General features: G+C 38.6%; 1 gene segment (V, D, J or C); it reads right to left on the bottom strand.

Moving 5' to 3' along the window:
- Window positions 1–840: 840 nt before the first annotated feature.
- Window positions 841–12867, bottom strand: part of LOC112824783 (T cell receptor gamma constant 2-like) — a 50214-nt gene continuing 38187 nt past the window's right edge. Inside the window, 4 exon segments of the C gene segment in view lie at window positions 841–1448; window positions 3116–3163; window positions 7224–7349; window positions 9018–9350. Coding sequence covers window positions 1306–1448; window positions 3116–3163; window positions 7224–7349; window positions 9018–9350 — 650 coding nt within the window.

The raw sequence follows: 12867 nt of genomic DNA, 5'->3' as shown, positions 1-12867 counted from the left end.
ACCTTAGAGGAAAAGCTCTCAGTTTTTCCCCATTGAGAATGATATTTGCTATGAGTTTTTCATAGATGGCTTTTATGATATTAAGGTATGTACCCTCTATCTCTACAATCTGAAGAATTTTAATCAAGAAAGGATGCTGTACTTTGTCAAATGCTTTTTATGCATCTATTGAGAGGATCATATGGGTTTTGTTCTTTTTTTTATTAATATATTGTATCACATTGATTGATTTGCAGATGGTGAACCAACCTGCACTCCAGGAATAAATCCCACTTGGTCATGGTGAATAATCCTTTTAATTGTACCCAATAAAATTGTCTCAGCCACACAACTCCAGGAGACAGATCACTCTAACTCCAAATTACAAATGAGAAAATTATGTCACAAAGAACTATAGAACCAAAATTTAAGCCCAGGCACTAGGGGTTCAAAGTCAAGCACTTATCCCCTCCACTGCCCTACCTTTCCAGTGTTAGTGCAGCTCTCATGGGGTTCTTGTGTGATCAGGAAACATGGTGCCCATGACACGCTGGGATAGGTCCTAGCACACCTGCCAGTCATGTGGCATGTTGTACTGTCACCACCAGAGCGTCTTCAACCAAATGAGTCTGAATCTGCTGACCTTTGAAGGAGAAATAACCTGGGCACCTTCACTGGCTGTGGCTCTCCTGGGGCCAGTGCCCCAAAGAAGGCATCATAAAGATTATCTGATGGAAAGAATTAGAAATGTGGAATTGACCATTATTACAACCAATGCTGAATAGGTTGGCTCAGTTGTCATGCTGTCCCTTATCTTGAACTCTCGTTAAATTGCACCAAATAAACTACACAAAGGCCAAATTAGACTTTTGATTGCTTTTATTGTGCCTATTATGAAAAACACTACAAACTTCAGGTAACAAGGATGGTGGCTTCCAGGTATGTAAAATAAAAGGCTTTGAGGCAGTTATCTGGTTAAAGAGTCCAAGAGATACAGATGTAACCTGTATGGTGGCTTTACCAAGGGGCGTGGGGACTGGGTGGCTGAGGAGCTGGTGAACAATAATGAGCGGGTGGTGCTGAAGCCCCTGTGGATGGCCCTCTGTCCAGGCCCCAGAGTGATGGCCACATTTGTTCTTGTTGCAGAGTGAAAGTTTCTGTTTGCCCAGCGGTTTGTAAACCCAGTCTTCAGTAATGACACAAGAGAAAAAGACACATGTGAACTGAAATAACCCAATCTCAGAAAGGAGCCACACTAGATCACTAGCAGACACTTTTAGGGACAATAGCCAATGGGAAAAAGTGGGACTTTGGTGCCACCATGTGTTAGGAACTCTTTCCATTGCCATAGAATGCTGGTCTCCCAAGCAGACAGATGGTGATGATGGTGGAGTAGACCAGGCTCTTCACAAGGAGGAGGAGGTAGGTGTAATAGGCAGAAGTGTTCATGAGTTGCAGCCGCAGGGTGTCTAAAAGAAGCATTTTATTAATTTCACGTGTTGTTTTGAAGGGCTAGGACTCATTAATGGTAGAGAGGTGACAGTATACATTTCTGGTGACTTAGCTGAAGTGACAGTCTCACACCAGCACAATGGATAGTAAACACCTACATCACCATCACCACCACCACCACCATCACCACCACCACTGCCACCACTGAGACAACTCAGAACCCAGTTTGCAGGTCAAGTAAGTCAAACACCTGTGAAATTCACCTAGAATTTCCAAGGTATTAAAAAGTAAAGTTGTGTTTATAATGAATGAATCCAATGGGAAAAAAGGCATTGGTGATAAATATCTTTTGGCATTTCTTCAATCCCACTGTGTCTCTAAGTAAGAGTAGAGGCAGTATCCATTAAGTACAGACTAAATGTTACTTATTTTGAGAAATTTGTGTGCAAAGCTTAAATCTTATTTAACTTTCCAATAACCTATGAGATTATAATTTTCATTCCCATTTTACAAATAAACTGGATGGAGAGAGAAGCCATTTGCCCAATTTCATGCAACTAGTAAGTACTATAATCCAGATTTCAATCCCTGCAACACAGCATTTAAGAACACTTTCGCAGCTGCTCTGTAATTCTGCAGCTCCATGTGCAATAAATACCAACAACTTCAAAATGATTAAGCAAAACTATAAAGTGGGATTAAGATGATAATGAAGATGATGATGATGATGATGATGATGATGATTAGAGTCAAGAAGTCCCTTGATATTGAATATGGAGGGTGGATCAGCAGGGCTAGAACCAATGCTCTTCATCATTACCTTTGTTCAAATGGGGAGAAAGAGCCAGGAGCTAATACTTATGATGAAGCAATTAAATGAGATACCTATGTTAGACATTCTACATATGCCATGTAATATCTTCTATAACTGAATTAGGTGGTATTTGTGTCATTTTTGGTGGGTTCAAAAAATGTAAATAGTTTACCCACACTCATGCAACTGATAATTAAAAGAATGGAGTTTAAGTCCAGTCTGTGACACTTGAAACCCAGGACTCACATCCCCTCCTGTGTGCACCTGTCTCAGGGCCTTGGCTTTGGGATTTCAGGAAGGATAAAAACTAAGGAAGTATGTGAACTCTTGATTCAGATGGTCTGGGATGAAGCCATCGATCTCACTGTGTAGCATGGAGACTTAAATAATTTCTGTTCATTGCCTTCATGTGTAAAATGGGAATAAACTTGGCAGTGACTCTTAAAGGAATTAAACAAAACGCACTTACAGGGCAGCACAATGCCTTCTGTACAAGAAGCTCTGTGTCAGCTCATGTTATTAACCACCAGCAAGAACAAAGACTTAAAAATACCTAGAAGCAACTTGATATCATGTTTTCCTCAGTCAGTAGAAACAAAGGTCATAGAAGTGAATGAAGTCCAGTGTTGAAAGAATTCAGAGCACATCACTGCACCCCTAATTATAGTCTTCTCACACCCAAACCTGCATTTACTGTGTGAAGAACACTCCTGAGAAATGATGGATTGACTTTAAATATCACTCAATCTATTTTGCAAGATTCAGCCATTCTGAGGTTTCTCCCTGAAGCCAGGGAAGTTCAAAAGTTATGTTGATCAGGTGGAAAAAATGCTATAGCATAACATAAAGGCAAACATAGACAAAACTTACTGTTTTCATCATTCAGAGAATATTTTGTGGAGTTAATAACAGCAAGATCTAAAAGAAATGAGAACATGTATTATTCAATTGTTCATATCCTTCTTTGATATTGTCTGGATTGTGGATAGATGTTAGATGACAGATAGATGATGATAGTTAGATAGATGATGATAGATGATAGATAGATAGATAGATAGATAGATAGATAGATAGATAGATGATAAATAGATAACAATTAGTCAACAGAGAGGTGAGCCATTACTAATTTGAGCCCCACAATTCCCTAAATGGTTGGTCTGATTCTGTGTAATTCAGTAGATTCAGTCAGCAAGTTCCTAGTGCTGACATGGAAATTCCCATGTCCACAGGTTAAAGGTTGCAGTTCTGGGTGTTGAAATGGCACTTGGGTAGGTATGAAGACATGGCTTACTGACTTGTGGTCTTAAGCTAAATGAGTACATTTTGAGCCTGTGGTTTTCCTTTTTAACAACCCTGCCTTTTGATCAGACTCTTAGCTTAACTGAGAGATAGGATCAAAATTGAAGGCATTAACACCACTCTCAGCAACTGCTCTGAAGTTCTCACAGTTTTTGTTGTTACTCTAGGTGATATTCACAGCTCTTGACCTTTTTGCTTAACCTTCGTGATGATCCCAGGTTACCACTTCAGTTTTACAATTTTTGAGTTGGTCATTCTCTTCATTCTTTGTGACGTTCCGGTCTTAAAAAGATCACTTGCTTGGAGATTACTGGCTTTGAATTTGCATGCCAAGCTTTTGAGGGAACATAAAACACCAGACAGATTGCTTTGATGCCAATAAACAGGATAATTCCCCATATTTGGAGTGCAATTTGATGCCATGGTCCCAAGACTCAAAGCAATTAAAGTCAAATAAGTAAGAAAGACACTGACGAAGAAGTCACTCAGTTAAGCCAAGTGGTTTGCACCCTGATCTGATCTTATTGGGTTTTAACTTCCCCAATAGTGTTCATCTGAGTATAGCACATGGTGCTGCCTAGAGCACAGATCCAGCCATGTTCAGCTGAGTCATAATCAAGGGCTATCTTACTTTCAAGAACTGCTTTGGTCGGAGTCTAAGGATTTTTATTGGGTATCCATTGCTTTCGGTGGGATTCTGCAACAATTTTAAGAATGGAGGAGAAAGTCTTGATAATCCCTCATTTCCAGTTATCCCTAACCAGGGAAGTAGGGCCAGCCAAAGGAGTGAATCCTGGTGGCTTCTTGGTAGTCCTACTAACTTAGGATATATCTTTAGGGAAGTCAACCAATGAGAGGTCTTATTTACCTTGAGAAAAATTAGGACTAGGGTTAGATTTTCTGCTAGCCTGAAATAAAATATTGCTCTAAATTCCAGAGGTTGACCCCTTGGCAATGACCAGGGAAATATAGGTTATTGCCAGAGTAAAAGAAAAGAGGGAGAAAGGATTTCATATTTAGTTGAAGTATGAAGTCTTGAACCCCTGTTTAGGTGAAAGCAGTCTGTTTGGATGTCAGCTACTTTTCTTACTCTCAAATTGATTCAGAAACTCCATGTCTGAGCAGGACCAGGTGTCAGGTGGAGACTTCTGTAGCTGTGGGATGTGTACAAGTTTCAACCTTTAGTTTTCTTTTTTTTAATTTAATTTAATTGTATTATGTTATGTTAGTCACCATACACTACATCATTAGTTTTTGATGTAGTGTTCCATGATTCATTGTTTTTGTATAACACCCAGTGTTCCATGCAATACATGCTCTCCTTAATACCCATCACTGGGCTAACCCATCCTCCCACCCCCTCCCCTCTAAAACCATCAGTTTGTTTCTCAGAGTCCATAGTCTCTCATGGTTCATCTCCCCCTCTGATTCCCCCCTCTTCACTTTTCCCTTCCTTCTCCTAATGTCCTCCATGCTATTCCTTATGTTCCACAAATTAGTGAAACCATATGATAATTGACTTTCTCTGTTTGACTTATTTCACTTAGCATAATCTCCTCCAGTCCCAACCATGTTGTTGTAAAAGTTGGGTATTCATCCTTTCTGATGGCTGAGTAATATTCCATTGTATATACAGACCACATCTTCTTTATTCATTCATCTGTTGAAGGGCATCTTGGCTCTTTCCACAGTTTGGCTATCGTGGACATTGTTGCTATAAACATTGGGGTGCATATGGCCCTTCTTTTCACTACATCTGTGTCTTTAGGGTAAATACCCAGGAGTGCAATTGCTGGGTCATAGGGTAGCGCTATTTTTAATTTCTTGAGGAACCTCCACACTGGTTAGTTTTACAGCAGGAGCACTTGGTAAAGTCCCTCATCTACTGGGATGTCGAGGGCTGTCTTCCTCCAATGTTGTGTCTAAAATACCTAATCACCAGGCTGCAACCTGTGACTGAGAGAATCCTTTTAATTGTGAACTAGGAAGGCTTCCATAACCTGGTGATGACAGGCTTGAGCATCAGACATTGGAGACTTACACTAGCTGGTCAGACTAACAGGCAACACAAAGGATGAGCAGAAGGTTGTACACTGAGACAATTCCAGGAAGGTTGCAAGATTTTCCTAAAGGCTCCTATGATTTGCCCAGTGAAGTAGGTGCCCTGGTCATTGGAGACCACAGAAGGTGTGCCCCAAGGGGGAAACCCATTTTTTAACAGTGTCTTTACCACAGCGCAGGCATCAGGGAAAGGCAGAAAATATACACACAATGACAAGGGAATATTGACAACCCACACTAAGTGGCAGTGGAATGAAATCCAACTGCAGATGTTCAAAGAGTCCAGAGGGAGGAGGCATGAAGCCTCTGGAGAGTAAACAGTTTTTCCAGGACTATGGACCTAGACATTGATGGTAAACTGTTTTGTACTTTTGGGATCTCCAACGTGATGGTTACCAAGCCGGTTCCTCAAGACACAAAAGAAGCTTTTAAGATTTTGCAACTTTGGGCTCACCTGGGTAGCTCAGTCAGTTAAGCATCTGCCTCAGCTAAGGTCCTGATCCTGGGGTGCTGGGATCCAGTCCTGCATCAGGTTCCCAGCTCAGTGGGAAGTCTGCTTTTCCTTCTTCCTCTGCCCCCCAACTCGTTATCTCTCTCTCAAATAAATAAAATAAAATCTTTAAAAATAAAGATTTTGCAATTTTGCTACATACCTTTAATCTGGAACTGTAGTTCTTAGGTGAAAAATAAACAGATATATCAGAAAAAATAATAAATAATATTTAAAAATTAAAAAAAAGAAAAAAACAGGTATTTCAGAGAATGGTGAGCTAATCTCTTTAGAATTTAAGGATACCATTAGTGAAGAATTTGGGCACTGGGTGTTATACAAAAACAATGGATCATGGATCACCACATCAAAAACTAATGATGTAGTGTATGGTGACTAACATAGCATAATAAAATTTTAAAAATTTTAAAAATTAAAAAAAAAATAAAAATAGTATGCTATTTTTCTGGCATTCATAAAAAAAAAAAAGAATTTGAGCTTCTCAGAGCCAAACAAATACCTAAAATGGATGTGGGTCTGGTATTGAGAATTTTGTGTTTTACAGTGTAGTTCCTTGCACAGAAGTTTTCTTGAGGTTGATGGGTACCTAGTGCTGATCCAACCCATTTCCTGACCAACCCATACAATCAAGGGAGTTTTCTTGAGGTAGCAAATGCTTGAGGTAGCAAATGCTCTTACAACCTCTAAATGCTTGACTCATGCCCACCAATTTCTGTGGCTTTTTCCACCTTCCTGTTCCTCTGTTGTCAGTATCCTTTATCTACACTGAAGACTAAAATTATGTGTACATTAGTGTAGGACAGTAAGAGATGTTACTGAGTTCTGACCACAGGAAGACTCTGTGTGCACCACCAACAATTCTCCTGAAAACTTACCGAGGTTTCCACCTGGGGAACTTGATCTGAAAGGTTAGGGGCTTGGTTGTGAGCCGACCCTTCTGCCAGTTCAGTTAGACTCTGGGCAAATATACCAGCTCAACAGAGCTCCAGAAAAACATGCTAGCATAACACTCTGGCAGCCCAAGCTGGCTTGCCCTGCAAAGCAAAGTCAGTTAGATTAGGAGTTTGAACACAAAGAGAATGGAGCTTAGAACCAAGAAGAACTCACCCACAGCCCCTGGAGCAGGTGAGAAGGATTGTGAACTCAAAGGGTTCACAGTTACCACCTCTGTGTTTTGTTCTGTCTCTGAATGTCCCTGGGAGTCCACTTTGGATTCCATCTCTGCCATCAAATCTGTTAAGGAACAAAAATTCAACTAAGTAAATGTTAAAGATCTAATGGCACTATTAATCAGTCAATTAATGAATCACACAGCAACCCATCTAGCAAGTAGAGGGGAGCTCAAAAGGACTACAGGAAAGGAAAAGGTTTTAACAATTGAGAGGGAGCAGAAAAAAAGAAAATTCAAAGAATCCATCGTTTTAGGCAAGGTCACCCTCTGGAAGGGAAGGGAAGGGGTGTTTCATGGTGCTGACCAGGAAATTCCCATGTTGACTGGCTAAAGGTTACTCTTTTGGGGTGTTAAATTGCCCTCATGTTAGGGATTAAGTCTTGGTTTAGTGACTTGAGCCTTAAACTAAGTGGGTTTTTTTCAGCATTCTAAGAACACAAAGACTGACTTGTATATAGAAAGGTCTTCACACGTTTTATGTGTTTGTTCCCCACTGCTTAAAAAGTGCTTGTGAACCACAGAGAAAAGTACAAACTGGTTCCTTCTTATGGGCCCTCTGGGGCCTTGGTGTGTGATGTTAATGGCAGGACTTGATTTCTGAGTCTAGTGAGTTATTCGATCACAGCAGGGCCAGGGCACTTTAGCCATCTGCCCACGCTATCTAAATATGTCCAGCATCTACAATTGGGTTCCTTTGGGACGCCATGCCTGAATTATGCCTGAATCATGAGAGACACTGAGTGATTAGGAAAAGTGTATTCTCTCTACTGTAGTGATCCTCCTTGGGACAGTAGTTCATCCTGCATGCCTACCAGGCCTGGCACAAAATAGGACTGCAATGTTTGCTGAACAGATTTACCAAAGGTAAGAAATACATTCATTGTATAGAATCAAAGAACCTTTATACATGCTAGCCTCACCCAGTCTTTACTTACTAAACTTCACCTTTTGCTGATATGTAAAATTCAAGTCTGAAAAAACTCATACTAAGACCTCAGTAGCCTAATTACTATTCTGGTTGAGCTATGATTCAGCTCCATCAAATGAACAGCATTTTCCCCTATAACTCATTGTTTGTGGGTCATACTTTGAGTAGAGCAAGATTGAAGTGAGAAGGATTGTGATGCTCAGAAAAACATTCTTGAAAGATATATAATTGTTCTCATTTCCTGATCAAGTAAAACCATCAAAATTGGATCCTCTGAGAATTTCTTGTATGTGAAGTTGCTAGGTGCTTTCATGTATATTGTTTCATTTAATCTATGAAATGACTATAAAAAACATCACTGTGACATTAATATTTTGGATGATGAAACTGAGGTGAGAAAGGCTAACTGAATGTTCCATAGGTCATCCTGTTTTTTTAAAAAAGATTTATTATTTATTTCAAGAGATAGAGAGCACAGGGAGAAGGGCTAGAGGGAGAGAACCTCAAGCAGCCATGCTGAGCATTGGGCCTGACACTGGGCTTGATCTCAGGACCCTGAGATCATGACCTGAATTGAATGAGGAGTCATGCACAACCAAGTGAGCCACCCAGGTGCCCTCAAAACCCATACTAGTTTAATTCTGTGGGGAAATAGCAGGACATTTATGCTTTCATTAAAGGCAACAACATTAGTGAAAATTTTCTATTTGCTTGTTTTCATTAATACTTGGCAGAAAAGGTAAGGTGTTCCCTTTGAAACAAAGGGTTCTGGGAGGTTATATTCGTGTTTATATGCACATACCTTTGTTTATTGAAGGAAAAAGAATCTCTTGATTAACCTTTGTTTTATCACTTTCGTGGTTGATGATACATTTGTGTTCTTTATCCATTGACGCTTCAGTCACAGTCAGCCAGCTGAATTTCATGTATGTGTCCTTAGTCTTCTTCATAGTGTCTCCCTGCTGGGATTTCAGAATTGTTTTGCCATCCTTTTCTTGCCAATCTATCTTGATAATGTCAGGGAAAAAATCCTCAAGAAGACAAAGGTATGTTCCAGCCTTATGGATTTTTATTTCAGCAACTGAAGGAAGAAAAATTGTGGGCTTGGGGGAAATGTCTTCATCAGGACTTGTATCTGTTGGAGAAAATGGAATAACAATTAAACCATAATTGGAGGGTGCCTGGGTAGCTCAGTCAGTTAAGCGTCTGCCTTTGAATCAGGTCAAGATTCCAGGGTCCTGGGATAGAGCCGTGAATCAGTCTCCCTGCTCATCAGGGAGCCAACTTCTCCCTCTCTCTCTGCCTGCCTCGCTGCCTACTTGTGCTCTCTTTCTCTGTCAAATAAATAAATAAAATCTTAAAAAAACATATTAGAGAAACACAAACATTGTGTGGTTTGGAAACACCCAGCACATAATAAAAGGGAAGAAATTTGCTATAGAATTAGTGTTTACTGTGGCTTTTCATCCACAGAAGGTTATGAGGCGCTTATTTTCTTAATTTCCTTGGAAAAAGAGGGTCTAGAGGTTATGTAACTTGCCTAAAGTCACAGGTATTAAGTGAAAAGCCCTGGATCAAATCATGGAATTTTTTTAAACAATACACACTCACTTGTTTGAGTGGGAATCTATCAAGTTGACCTTTTATTTACAAATAAGGATCCCATGCCCATTTCTGATATTGGAATTCTTCTCCTTGATTTCTGATTCTATAGAACATCTCGTTCTCACATCTGAACTACTGCATGATTTTGAGTAGGGCGATGTTTAATGCTGCACCTCCAAATTATTTACAATACCTGAAATTTAGAAACAAAATGGCCATATTTCCAAAACTTCTATCTAAAAATTTTTTTGATTATTTTCAGAAATTTTCATATAGTAACCCAATCAAGTAATGCAGTGGTCAGAATTTTGTTTTGCTTCAGGAAATGTTCACTAAAATACATTTTATATTGGAATTTCATTTGAAGATACCTTGACTAAGAAGACATTATATTTGACCCTTATCATCTCTCCCCAAATCTGAATCTGCCCTACAAGCCTGCTGAACTTGTAGTACCCCTCAATTTTCTTTCATTTCACCTGGTGAATAAAGTTATATCACCTAATGGTGTCATGTTAACAGTTATAATCTGGGTTTTTTGCAAACATAATGTCAAATTATATAATGAAACATCATGGTTTTCAAGGTCATGTCACTTGAAGGCTGGAATATTCCTTGGTTATACATTATTATTAACTGATGATTCAAATTATAAATAGTAGAATTCTTTCCAATTTGTGTTCCAACTGAAACACAAATTGTTTACTAATTTTCTCTTTCCAGTTGTTTGGAGTTAGAATAATAATTTCATGGGCCATTTCCTAAGAAAAAAATAGATTTCTCCTTTGAGAAGAAAGGAAAAAAAATTCTTCAGAATTTTTGCTCGTGCACCAAAGCTCCTGATTTTATACTAAATGAGTAAGCAAGCAATGATGACTTTTTTTTATGGTATAAATAAATATTAGGTCATAATGCACTTGTTTTAAGTTTTTACATCTTCCTTATAGTGCAAATAGTATTTTACTGATTATAAAGTTAGACACAGTATGGGGTGCCTGGGTGGCTCTGATGGTTAAGCATCTGCTTTTGGCTTAGGTCATGATCCCAGGGTCCTGGGATCGAGCCCCGCTTTGGGCTCCCTGCTCAACTGGGGAGGCTGCTTCTCCCTCTCCCTCTGCCATTCTCTCCACTTGTGCTCTCGGGCTCTATCTGTCAAATAAATAAATAAAATCTTTTTAAAAAAAGAGTAAGACACAGTATATTTCCTCAACCATATATTTCATCTTTACTTTAAAAAACATGTTATATAAAGCAAGATTTATTTTTCAGATACATGGTATTTACATAATTTTTGCCTCTCGTCAGTACATTAAATAATCTAGTTTTCATCTTAAAAAGTTCGGTTTTTCATAGGAATACTTATGATTCATCATAGTAAGGAACTTGAAAATCAAATCATGAGTTGGAAAAATTGGGATGGCAAGACATTATGCTTACCTCCTGTCACTTTTACTTAGCTAGAGCCCTGAAGTTTCATTCTTTTCAGAAGAGAAGGTATCTTGAACTTTCATAACTTTCTTAATGTGATAGTTAACTGAGCATTAAATAGTATTATTGATTATATATGATCGGTGCCTATATTTTATGGAATTATATTACACACTATTTTTTACCATTTTTTTAAAAGATTTTATTTATTTGACAGAGAGAGACACAGAGAGAGAGGGAACACAAGCAATGGGAGTGGGAGAGGGAGAAGCAGGCTTCCTGCTGAGCAGGGAGCCCAATGTGGGACTCAATCCCAGGACCCTGAGATCATGACCTGAGCTGAAGGCAGACGCCTAATGACTGAGTCACCCAGGCACCCTACCATTCTTATTTTATTAAGGATTTTATTTATTTATTTTAGAGAGAGAGAGAGTGGTGGGGGAGAGGCAGAATAAGAAGGAGAGTAAGAATCCTGAGCAGGCTCCATGCTCAGCCTGGAGCCCAACATGGAGCTCAAGGCTCAATCCCACTACCCTGAGATCATGACCAGATGCTTAATCGAAGAGCCACCCAGGTGCTCCACAACATTCTTTTTAAAACTTATTAAGAGTGTTTTTTATGGCCACAATCATTTCATTAATTTATAAAACAGAAACCATTTTACAAAATAAATAAATTTTCCCAATACATTTATAATGTTCATAATCAAAAAAATTTTCAAGTAAATTGCCTGAGTGGTATATAGTTGCTGACTATGAAGCAGTATGAATTCTACATAAACTAACCAAATGCAATGACATTTTCAATTAAGTATGGTATTTCAGATCTGCATATTAATACTGATTCAAAATTCCTCTATTTTATTCTTCTCATTTTTATTAAAAATACTTAAAACTATTTCTTATGTAAATATGAATTTCAAATTTATGACATTTCTAAATATATTTAAAAGTACTAACTGTATCCCTACCTATATTCCAAGGCATTTTCTAAATAAAATTTAAAATTTTAATTGTTTTTCTACTAAATACCAGTGTGAAGCCCAACTTATTAGCGTCAGACATGATATCAATTAAAATAAAGGATTAAGATTTAAGTACATACGAAACTTAAAAATACCAAAAAAAAATTGTGCCAAGTTAGGGAAACGTCCATTAAACAAATACCTCTAAATTCAAGGTTTTTGTACATCAGTGGACAGCAAGGTAACTTTCCACTAAAGTGGTTAGAAGTAGAGCTGAATCCTCTGGAGAATTTCTGCTCTGTCTGTACGGTTGGCTACAAACTACTTTCCATACTGGATACAATTCTCCCTTTAGGTTTGAAATGGGGCAACATCCTTTTACCATCAGAAAAGGCAATGTGTCAACTCACACAACTTATCTGTCATGACCAAGTTTGTTCTTGGGCCAAACGCTTTCAAGACAATTACACATGTTGTGCATGAGCACTTCATGCAAGTCCACACAGACACAAGGGCAGATCCTATTACGGTGTTTGCACAATGTTGTCTATGCTGGCCTTTACTGGAAGGATTTGTATCAAAATCTCTCCTAAGATTTCCACATCTAAACATGCTATGAAAATGAAGGATTATAATTATAGTTATCATTACCATT

This window comes from Callorhinus ursinus, unplaced genomic scaffold (genome assembly GCF_003265705.2).
Source record: "Callorhinus ursinus isolate GAN/ISIS: 27379988/994484 unplaced genomic scaffold, GSC_fseal_2.0 scaffold184, whole genome shotgun sequence".
Lineage (NCBI taxonomy): Eukaryota > Metazoa > Chordata > Mammalia > Carnivora > Otariidae > Callorhinus > Callorhinus ursinus.
Note: the sequence above shows the minus strand (reverse complement) of the source record. Positions and strands in the feature narration are given on the sequence as shown.